Source organism: Erpetoichthys calabaricus, chromosome 4 (genome assembly GCF_900747795.2).
Source record: "Erpetoichthys calabaricus chromosome 4, fErpCal1.3, whole genome shotgun sequence".
In the NCBI taxonomy this organism is placed as follows: domain Eukaryota; kingdom Metazoa; phylum Chordata; class Cladistia; order Polypteriformes; family Polypteridae; genus Erpetoichthys; species Erpetoichthys calabaricus.
In genome coordinates, this window is record NC_041397.2 from 196,926,668 (window position 1) to 196,939,279 (window position 12,612).

General features: G+C 35.0%; 1 protein-coding gene across 6 annotated transcripts in view; it reads right to left on the minus strand.

Moving 5' to 3' along the window:
* The window catches only part of usp25 (ubiquitin specific peptidase 25), a 201,483-nt gene that overhangs the window by 16,220 nt on the left and 172,651 nt on the right, over positions 1 to 12,612 (minus strand). For all 6 annotated transcript variants that reach the window (XM_051927070.1, XM_051927072.1, XM_051927073.1 and 3 more), the window contains 2 exons: positions 7,833 to 8,011; positions 2,108 to 2,186 (listed from right to left, as the gene is read on the minus strand). In XM_051927070.1, coding sequence (XP_051783030.1) covers positions 2,108 to 2,186; positions 7,833 to 8,011 — 258 coding nt within the window. The remainder of the gene's footprint in view (positions 1 to 2,107; positions 2,187 to 7,832; positions 8,012 to 12,612) is intronic.

Here is a 12,612-nt window from a genome sequence, read left to right on the forward strand (position 1 = left end):
AGATGATGACCGATCACGGCATGTGGGGGGGAAAAGGCTGAGGCGGATGGATGCCCATAAGGGTATCCATGCTGTTAATGCACCCCAAAATAAAGGGAGGCCCCGGAGAAAGAAGACATGGGCTCCTAACGAGGTGTAGTGTGAGCCTCTGCACTCACCTGCAGTAAAGAGTTGCTCTCCACAGGGCTGAAGAGAAAACCCAAACCTGGCTGGGGACGAGGCGGAGCAGAGTTACCCGTCCTGTTCCCATGTTGGGAAGGCACCAGGACATGGAGGGATGCGCCGGTGCTTTAATTGCGGAAATCGTGGTCACGAGGGGAATGCTGTCTGTATGAAGCTATGGAGGATGCCTTATGGTGACGTTGCGGCAGCATCTCCCAGCCCTTTGGATTTTCTTTTTCAGGGCGGAACCATGAGTAAGGTCAAGCCGGCACCACATCCTATCAGAAGACAGCCCTTGCGGGACGGGATGCTTTCACCCTATGAGCTTCAGGTCGGGGGGGGGGGGGGGGGGTAGAGTGGCAGATGGCTGGGGCTCATGCTCAGCCGGAAGGCCCATAGAGTGGAAGGGCTCCCCCGGAACACAAGAGGGCAGCTGCTCTGGTGGGTGTTGGGGCCATGGGAACAGAGCTTGGAAGCTCAACCCTGTGGGGGCCCACGGTCACAGCCAGGGGGAGCCTGGACAGTCTTGGAGCCATGGACCACAGCACTTCCACCACACCAGGAAGTGCTGCCAGAAGAGAATACAGGCACACCTGGAGTGCTTCTGAGTGCCCATGCAGCACTTCCACCACACAAGGAAGTGCTGCAGGAAAATCATCAGGGTGCAATATAAAAAAGGCTGCATTCAGGGAGCCAGAGTCGGGAAGCAGAGAACAGAGCTTACGGGAGAGGAGTGAAGGCGGCAGAAGAAGAGAAAGAAGAAAGAGTAACAGAAAGGACTGTGATCATTGTTGGTAATTTGTGCAGTGTGTGTGTGCTATAGAAAAGAAACAGAAAATAAATGTGTGTGTTTTGGGACTTCTGTGTGTCCTGTGTCTGTCTGTGGCCGGGCTGAACTTCCAAACATTCCATTAACTGTCAGAAGTTCCAATAAAACATTTGCTTACAGGGAAGTGTATGATATTTTGAATTTCTAAAGATTCTCGAGTAGGAACCAATGGGAGACAAGTCACTATTAAACTATGAGAGACTGATAGTTATTAAGCAGTAAGCAGATTGAAGCAGAAATCATTTAAGCACAGACAACATTATATTATAGCAAAATAACTTTTCAGAATTGGTTTTGTTTAAAAGTAGGATTCCAAAAAGAGTTGGGACTTGACATCATTCTTCTTTTTTCGTAATTAACTCCTATCAAATGGTGAGCAATTAAAAGAGATAATAAAGTTAATGTTAGGTTACATAGCACAATGGGGGGAGTAAAATGCAGGTTTGTATTTTTAATGAGTATAAAACTCGTGTGAGATTAAATCTGGGAAGGAGTATGCAGTTCTTCAGATCTCTATTACAAAAATAAAAAAGGTTTAACAACTTCTGAAAATGTGCTGAGGCTGTAATACTGCTAGGTAGACGCTAAGAAAAACATTGAAGGAGTGGAATCTTTTCAGCCTATGCATTCTTTTGAATCCATTCTTCAATAAGAACACAAAGGTGTATATAAGCAAGTTAAAAGTTAATTTGTCACACACTTAAGGAAATATTTCTTTAGAAGAGTTATTTGAAGTTTTTGAATCTACAATTACCAAGTAGTTTACTTGAGAACAGCTCATTAAAAACTTTCAAATGTTGACACAATTTTTTATAAACAGTAAGTAAAACTGAATTAATAAGATGTACTGCTCTGTAAGGTCCACCATAGCCAAAACTGGTAAGTTTGCATGTTCTATTTGAAGAATATTTTAAATGTATTAAATCATTACTAGATTCAACTTTGCTGTTTTGTGCTGATTTTAAACCAAATTATGATGGTGCTTACTATGAAACTAAAACTTTGTTTTACTTCTAATTTGACATTTATAAAAAAGTTAAAACACAAAAAGTAAAAAGGAATCACAGATCAAATAAGAAGATTAAGTGAAATTAAATGTAATTGAACAGTACTTACCTCATACTCTTCCATATTCACTTCACTAGGTTTTATCAACTCTAGTTTTGCACGTGCAACTGTTGTAATATCTTTATATCTATAAAAGACACATTAAAATTATTTGAATAAGAATATGGTCTATTTTAAATACTGGCTAATTCTATAATCAAGCAGGCAGCTATTTATATTATATACATTCAAATGCATCAAATAACCTGGGGCCTCATGTATAACGCCGTGCGTAGAATTCACACTATAACATGGCGTAAGCACAAAAGCGGGAATGTGCGTACGCACAGAAAAATCCAGATGCAGGAATCTGTACGTACGCAACCTTCCACGTTCTTCCGCTACATAAATCCCGATCAGCGTGAAAAGTAATGCACGTGCACGCGCCTTCTGTCCCGCCCCAACTCCTCCCAGAATTACGCCTCTTTGAATATGCAAATCAATATAAATAGCCTTCTGTGAAAAGATAATGGGAAAAGCACGGGGGAAAATATAAGAATTTCAGCGAATACCAAGTGGAGGCAAAGGAAAAACGTACTATCTGTTGGTTTAAACAGTGGTATAATCAACAAAAGGAAGTTGATCGAGTGACAGAGTGTCGGAGAAACTCGAAAGCTCAAGTTCACAGTGCCCGAAATAAAAAAGAAGTCACATATCAAAGTCACCGTGAAAAGGCGAGTCGTAGCCTACCGTCTGAGTGTCATATGAAAGCTTATTAGGGTACAGACAAAAAAAATAGGCACACAGTGGGGAAAAAAGCACGAAATGTCAACTTTAATCTTGAAATTTCCACTTCAATCACGTAGTTTACTTTGCCATTAAAGTAGAACATCATAAACTTCATCTTAAAATTGTTTAATTTACTAGTTTCTCAAATTCCATTGTAACTAAAGTAGCAAGTTAAATGCTTTGTTCTGTATTTGATCTTCTATGTGCTCTATGTGTGTGAATCACTACCTGTTTCTTAAACGGGCTTTCTCTTTCTCCAACAGTACACATAATCCATTACATTCGTGATATTACAGCTCTCTGAATAATTAAAATATTGAGATGTATACGTGATATCTTTTTCATGATGATAGGAATGAAAGCATGTTATTAAACATGGGAACACGGTGGCGCAGTGATTGGTCGTGTCTCATGCAAGAGGCTTGCTGCGCCATGCGTGACCTTCGATGAAATAATTTATTACAGAAAAATTTTAAAACTGTGGTGATCATTTTACTGCCTGTATTCCTAGGTGTAACGTACCAATACAAGGAAGAATAATACTTTATGAAATTACAGAAAACAAACACATGAAAAACAGGAAGAAAAGGTTTCAAAATGATATCACAGTATATATTTTATATTATGATAAGCATAAATGCGAACAGACACAAAAAAACACAAACTATGTATCATATACAAAAACAGATGCCTTTGCTTTATAAACGATCTAAAGTGAAATGTGAGCGTACCCCGTTAATGAAAGAAATATTGGAAGAGGAATGGTCTTGTAAATAAATGTGCTATGCAAACGCTGATAACATAAATATTTCTGGCAACAAACCTGCACTTCCCAAAGGCACACACCAAATAATCCTAAGAGGTTTACAACGTATCTGTTACAGCAATAGGACATATCTGGACAAGTTTCTTGTGTCAGTTATTTTTTTTCAGGACACATTAATTCATTGTAAGATGTACAAGACATTACCAGATGTCCTCCTATGGAACAATATCCTTCATAGTAGTTATCATCCCCTGCAAGCTTACTCCTTTCCTAGGTCAAACAAACATTGGTTATTTCTTACTAATGAGACAAGCAACATTTCCTGAAAACGTGATTACTCATGTATGCATATGGATATCAAAGGAAAAAAGAATTATGTGCAGTTATCTCCCCAATAACATTGCATGAAAGGACATCAAGTTACTATTATCTATACAAACTCTAATACTTCATTCTTTCATACTGCAAACTGGTGCAAGGCAGGTAAAAATACCACACATACACATTAAGCAATTTACTGTTGTACAAAAAAGCAGTAACAGAGAAATGAAACTTATTATGAAACTTGTAGTACTCCACAACAATCTTTGACAAACAGAAACTAAGGGCAGGAATTCAATCATTTCTCAGTGCAGATCAGGAAGGTTTTACTAAATATGCTAGGCAATCTTTTGGCTTAATTTCTGACAGTTTGTTCAGTACTTAGAACTCTTGCATATCATTATACTAACTATATTACCTCTATCAATTCATCAAAATAAACACAAATTAAATTAAAAATAATACCTCCAATTAGCCCATAACTATACATTTTCATGTTATACCATAGCTTGAGCTCTTAGCAACTGAATGCTTTCAACAGATGTGAAAAAAATCTTGTGTGTTCATTTGTTTTTTTATGATCAAGTTTGCTGTTTTAGTGTAATACTAATTAACCTTGTCAGTTGCAATAACCAGAGATATACAGGTGTTCAGCATTATCACTAGTTGAAAACCAAGTACAGTTCAGTAAATATGGATAATCCAACTAAGCTTCTAAAATCTTTCCACTGATTCTACTCTATTGCTACCTTTCTTTCTCCTCTTTCTCTACTACGTTGATAACATTATTGTTGAAAGTATCTTTCATACACTCTGAAGTACACATAACATTAGCCAAAATATGAGACAACTCCTAATAACTCAATACTCAAAGCAACAACATACTTCAAAAGCCATTCACTAAACAAGGCTTTCCATAAAACAATTAAATATCTTTAAATGTATATATTTATTAGGTGTTGCAAAAAATAACATTTTGTATTAAAAACATTGTGTTCCATGTAATAGTGCAATACAACTCCCACTGTAATGGCACAGTTCAAATAAACAGGGTATGACTGCGATTTTCCTATATACACCAAATTTCAAAACAGCCATACACATTTAATACCTATTTCTTACCATCATTGTTAGGTGGAGCAATGGGCAAAAACATTGGAATGGTCCATTAGTTGGTCCATATACTCACAGACTAATTTCTATTTGTAAATCAACCTAATAAGCACGTACTTCGAATATAGTAGGAATCTCAGGCAAATTCACATAAGAAAAACATGCAAACTACATATAAAAAGCATCTGCTTTAAATCATACCATTGTTACAAAACTATGGGGTGGCAACCTTATGTGTGTTGTCAAACTACTACCCAGCCTTGAATAAATAGAAACAGAAATGTGTGCCTTGATATTAGAATATTTCTTAAGAAATACACATGGGGTGATCAAAATGTTTAGATCCAGAACCTGGAATGGGCATTCTATGATTCTGATTTTGGAAAGAGTGAAAGATTAGGACCTGTGCACTAAAATGTGTGTATCAGACGTTTCTGCCCTTTTGGTTTACAGTAATCCCTCGCTATATCGCGCTTTGCCTTTCGCGGCTTCACTCCATCGCGGATTTTATATGTAAGCATATTTAAATATATATCGCGGATTTTTCGCTGCTTCGCGGGTTTCTGCGGACAATGGGTCTTTTAATTTCTGGTACATGCTTCCTCAGTTGGTTTGCCCAGTTGATCTCATACAAGGGACGCTATTGGCAGATGGCTGAGAAGCTACCCAACTTACTTTTCTTTCTCTCTCTCTCTCTGTCTGATCCTGACGTAGGGGGATTGAGCAGGGGGGGCTGTTCGCACACCTAGACGATACGGACGCTCGTCTAAAAATGCTGAAAGATTATCTTCACGTTGCTACCTTCTGTGTGCAGCTTTTAAGTATGCTGCACGGTGCTTCGCATACTTAAAAGCTCAAAGGGCACGTACTGATTTTTTTATGTGTCTCTCTCTCTCTATCTCTCTCTCTCTGCTCCTGATGGAGGGGGTGTGAGCTGCCGCCTTCAACAGCTTTGTGCCGCGGTGCTTCGCATACTTAAAAGCAAACAGCCCTATTGATTCGTTTGCTCCTTTGAAGAGGAAGATATGTTTGCATTCTTTTAATTGTGAGACTGAACTGTCATCTCTGTCTTGTCATGGAGCACAGTTTAAACTTTTGAAAAAGAGACAAATGTTTGTTTGCAGTGTTTGAATAACATTCCTGTCTCTGTACAACCTCCTGTGTTTCTGCGCAAATCTGTGACCCAAGCATGACAATATGAAAATAAGCATATAAACATATGGTTTCTACTTCGCGGATTTTCTTATTTCGCGGGTGGCTCTGGAATGCAACCCCCGCAATGGAGGAGGGATTACTGTACTGGGTATGTGTCTTGCTTGAGCGCCAAATGAACATGAATGTTGAAAACTGCAAAAACAAATAATTCTGCCTCATTGAATTTCTAAAACTACTGAATGATACACCTTTAGAGCTTTGATTTCACCTTGTCAATATACACCAAGCACCAGTTATTTTCATGTGTCACAGTCAAACAATGGATTAGAAAATGTTATGATAATTTTGTAATGATAAAAGAGCACATTAATAATACATGAAAATGTTAATTATAATAAAGAAATGAAGTGATATGGCAGACACTATTCAGGTCAGTTACTTATAACTTATGAGTCAGATGAATCCATTCTTAATGAACAAACATGAGCAAGTTTTGGGTAGATTGGGTGATTGTACAGCACCAAAAAAAAATCAAGGTTCAAGTCAATGTTTGCAAGATCATGTGCAAAAAGTTTTTTTTTTTTTATTGAGACCAAGTGTGTAGTTCATATTGATTATATGCCTTAAAAGGTACATATAAGCCCATCAATATTATTCTGATTTACTTTGATGGTTCTAGCTATCAATCAGGGAAAAGTAGCAAGGAAAGCTGTTGACCACAAGTGCATTGCTGGTAATACATGGGGATTATGTTGGAAAATAAAACCTGCTTGTTTTTTTGTTTTTTTTTTTACAAATTTTTTGGTTTTTTCTATTTTTAATAGGTAAGGTGCAAACTTGCATGCATTTTGGCAAACATGATTTGTGAAAACCTGGCAAAAAAAGTCAAGGTGATACCGTGAATGTGAGCACATTAGTCATTACTCACATATTTGTCACTGCATGCATTTCTCTGCATGCTTTAGTTGTGCCACCGTAAATGAAAGTAAGGGAAAAAGCTTATCCTATCATAAAATAATGGATAATACTCAACAGTATAATATCAAAAATGTTTAAAGGACAGACCCTGGTTTCCAAAAAAATCTACTACACCAAAACCTACAGGATGCCTTGCTTTTGAAAGTTTTTAACATTAGAATTAAAATGTATTCACATACATTCAAAATGATAAATCACTTTATACTATTTAATGAAATAATTTGCAGCTCTTTATTAGTGAATTGCAATATAACAAAAGCATTTTAAAAATGTAAATATTTATGGATTTAAAATATGTACATATAATGTTAATGATAAAAATCCATATTTAAACTATAAATAAAAAATGTCTGGAAATGAGACAGCAAGACTTCAAAGCTGTTAGCATTGCTATCCCCCCAGTGTTTATGTACTCTCTCTCTCTCCAGGCACTACAGTGTGTGTGTGTGTGTGTGTGTGTGACTGATTATTGGTGTAGAATAGCATGTGAGCATGTGGTTGCCAGAATACTTTCCATTTCCCAGTACCTCTATAACAGAATAATCAAAAGTCAGAAAATGGATAGGTACAGATGAGTTTAAATATAAAATGGTATGATGCATATTTATAGAAATACAAATCAAATACAAAAGTTGCTTATAAATTTTTAATCTCTGAAACAAGTTAAATTACCGTTCATCAAAGCATAAATTTCGTGAGGCAAACTGTTCCAGTAGGGTTCTTTCCAGGATCTTCTTTGGTGCTTGATTATGAATGAAATATACTATGGCATGTTTTAGACGGTAGTCATTTTCAGGAGCCGTGTCCTCTTGAGCAAGTCTCAACAGTCGGGTATATTCAATTCTTATAGCCTATATAAAAATAAATAGTTTTTAGACAAGGAAATTCACCAGCAATATAAATGGGTTAAGACAGTTGTGGCACAAGACCACTAAATTACTCATTAGTATAGTGATGTCAGTATTCGACAATACCATGCCAAGACTTAAACTACACCCTATACCATAAGCAATTAAACACTGAATAAAATGAAATTTTAGGTATAATTTTAGTTTAGATACTGCAAAAATGCATCTGTTACTCATTTACTCTAATGTATCAAGACCTTTTTACAAAGGCTTTTCTGGGTCTTATTAACACTTACAAATCATCAGTAAGGTGTTTATTTATCTCTGCAATGTGACCTGCTAACAACACTTATTTTTTTAGTGGTCTGAGGTGGCTTAACTAAGACACACTTCTTTTGAATTTCATATTTATGTATAAGACCTGTGCATCTCTCATATTAACAAGTAATTTGACCTTCATGTTAATATGCCATACTGCACAGAGATGAGAAACTGATCTACTGATGTTTTGATGTTTTATAAGTTTAATGAAGACCACATGAAACCTCTGTTAAGGCCTTGATACACAAGATTAAATGAGTAAGAGGTGCATTTTTGCAGCACCTGAAGTGTTATCAAATTTTTCCTTATATAATATCCGTACAAAGTATATTAAAAAGCACATTTCAGTTTTTAAAACATTAAATCTTCTCCCTAATTCATTATGAGTCACAGTCAAAAATCACATCTATCAAAATCTACTATTATAGTTAGTATGCTAATGACACTGATGACAGTTTATTTTTTCTATGCAACCCAGGACCAAGTGAAGCCACACTAAGCCTGGTACGGTTTTAGTTTCAATACCTTGTTTTACAAGTGTTCAAGCTCTGGAATTCTCTAGTCCTCTCCGGGGGATCTGTTACGCATGGTATCTTGGGAATATCTTAAATATTCTAGACACAATTTTTACATCTTTGGTTTGGGTGTGTGGTCAGTTTTGATATTTCTGGTACTCGCTTTTTGTTCTAAAAATAATGAATGAGATGTATGCTAGACTCCAGAGAAAATTAAAACGGTTACTACAATTTGGGCTGAAGACTATGTTCAAAATGTCTTGCCAGCATCACATTACAATGACAAAATACTACAGGTGCATAACAAAAACTCAAAAATAAAGAAATACAGTGGAAAGAAAACATTAATAACTTAAACAAAACATCAAAGGCTGTGACAAAAATAGTGTCTCTAACCACATGCCTAGTGTTTCCACATTATTATAAATGCTGTATTTAGGACCAAATTCAAAAAGTCTGGATGGGATCACATTGAATTTGTTCACATTCATCTCTCACTCTCTCAGCTGATAACCTGTTAAATTTACTAGAATTATTCCATCAGGTTAATTAAATGTAATTCCAAATATAAAATATGCTGCAAGATTAAATGTGGGTTCATTTAGTAATGGTCATTTGGTTGTTTGACTGTGACTACTGTGTCATAGTGCGTCCCCCATTTTGAAATCTCAGTGTGACTTGGTGTGAAATCAACTGACAAGTAGATGCGGATCAATTTAATGGACTACTGAAAAAAAGAAGTGAATGGAATGACCAATAAATATCCTGGATGATGTATATCTTTATTTAACAGTACTGTGTGAACGTGTGTTATTATAAAATACATCACTCATAGATTCTAATTTAACTACAGCATATAGTAATAATCAACTTTGCAAAGTTAATTTAAAGTAATTTGTAAATATTCAACACAGAAGCCCTAGACAAAAAAAGTTAATACAGTGTCTGCTCATCAGTATTCTAATAAAAAGAAAGATAAAAAATTATTGATCATGTTTAATATGTTTAAAATATTTCAGTTTAAATAGAAGGCAACTTAAGCAAACAAAAAGTAAACATTTTAATACAGGGCAAAACAATACTGATTACACACAAACACATACTGGTGCATTCAGAAAGTATTCACCCCCATATATTTCTTCATATTTTGTCCCTTGTAATTTTTTCTCCCTTCATTACTACAACAATTTCATGATTAAAAATGTATTTTTTTAAATCAAGAACATTAATTTCCTCAGAGTTAAATTTCATGTTTTTGCACTACCACACAAATTCAATTAGATTCAAACCTGAATTCTGCTTGGACATGCCACAATAATAACATTCTTTTTTTTTTCAAGAAATTCTTTAGTAGTTTTTTTTACCATGTGCCTTGGGTCACTGTTCTGCTGGAAAAATCTTTTGGAATTTTTTCCATTAACACAGATTTTTAACTAAGTAAAATTGAGTCTTCTCAAGAATTTACCTTTACTTGGCTCCTTCAATTCAAAGGAAAAAATGTGCACTGAGACAAGCATGTGCATCTAGTAAAGGGTTCAATGTATTGCACAATTTATAGTGTCATGTCCAACACTTGCAAAATAAAACCTAAAATATGACAAGAAACACCATGCATAAAAGGGGAGACAACACAAAGCCATGTAAATTAAAGAATAACCATACTGGATCATTTATAGCAACACATTATGTTGCAAAATGTTTAAATGTTGCAGCAGTTCATGGGTCATTAAGAACTGTTGCAGGCAGTATTAAAATAGGTGTATTTTTATTTGGATGCCTCTGACTCTAGCAGGAATGTATGGGAATAAGCATTGAGAGGGGAGAGACACAAAAAGACACCACGCAGGAGTATAAATTGCCTTTACAATGACCCTTTACTAGTTGCATGCATTCTGCACTACTCTTTTGTCATGCACGCTATTATTGGTGCGATGGCTAACAATTTTATCTCAAAGTTCCACAAGTCCAATCTTACGACTAAACAAAGATGGATTTGAAATAAACACAGGTGTACCTTGATAATATATTTAGTGTGACCTCTCAAGAAATCTGAATACCTCACCCAATTTAGGATATTGAAACAAAGAGTGTGAATACTTACTAATTCCAAAGACATCTAAACACTGTATTCCATCTTAACAATTACTTCCTACAGGAGTAGAAAAATCATATTTAAACATGCTTTCATTTAATTTTGCAACACAGCAAAATGAGAATAAAATAGATTGGTTCAGGAGGTGGATAATTTCTGAAGGCACAGCACATGTACAGCCAAACATACATGATGTAACATGCTGTTAAAAGCACACAGTTAGCAAAAAAAAAAAACACTCTTATGAAACAAGTACCATCCATCAGTGCAGTAAATCCATAATCTCAGTAAGATGCTAAAGTGTAACTCCAGTCTACAAAAAGTACAATTAATGCTCCCAGATAATTAAACAGAATTTTAAATTTCACTTTTTAAAAATTCATTCCTCAGAAAGATAGATAAATGATAAATACTCTGGCCTGTTAAAACGGCTCCATACTTAAATTTTTGTAAATGTACATAACATTTTCCAAATTTCAAACAACACACTTTTATTGTGAATACTTTATTTGCAAAAAATTTGACATGGGATACAGGTACAAGTTATATTCCTTTATCATATTTTCACAGCACATACAACTATACATAACTAAAATATTTATCTCATTGCAAGGATATGTACGAATTGTTTTAAAAAGAAAATTCAAAATAAAAACTTAGATTATCTATAACTTTTCTTGATAAAACCCTGAGCAGTGGCAAAACTCCAAAGTCAGTTGTTGGTAAATAAATTAGTGATATGTGTTACACCACCACAATGTAGTAGTAATTTCTCATTAGTTGAGCCATGACCATATATGCTGGTGTACATTTCAATTCTGGACACTTTATTTGAATGACAATTTACCAGACACAGAACATCAAATGCTACAACTATTAATTCCAGCAGTGCCACTTAAAATGTCCAAACACCAAAGCAAATATTGCCTACACCAAGTTGTTATATTAAACTAGGGGGGCCAAGCCCCCTGGTGCCCAACCCCCAGTTGTGGCCAGAATATTAGTAAAATCTGTAAATGTACAAAAGAAAAATTATTATTTATTGGAGTCAAAAATCACAAAATTCTATAAATATGTAAAAGAAAATGTTATTATTTAACGGAGTAAAAATCATGAAATGAGAATAAAATATTTACTCTCTTACCGATTGGAGTATTCCCGTTAAACTTAGGTCCACGATGCTCGATGAGTATTTATAAGAGACTAAATAAACGATCCATTCATATTAACTGACATTCTTATAGATAAAAAAACTTTAAAAAAAAAAAAATTACTAATTTATATAACATGAAAAAACATGTGAAAACTAAAGTGGTATGCAGTGGGTCATCATAACTCGACCTTCAGCTAACTAAATCACCTAAATACAAACATTGGTATTAAGAATTATTTTTTTAATACTTTTTTCCTATGAAAGAAAGCTTACCCTATCAAAAATAAAAACCACGACTTTCTTGATATTACAAACCACAACTTTCTTGAAATTTTAGTTTATAATTTAAAAATGGAATAAGAATCTGAAAATCTACCAAAATCAGATTAAAGTTGAATAAATTCTGAAAAGAGTTATACCAAACATATATATATATATATAGGTTTTAAAATAAGCCCGATTTAAAGTGTGCCGAAAAACGTGACATAAAATAGTTGCACAAAATCGTTGCACTTTTAGGATT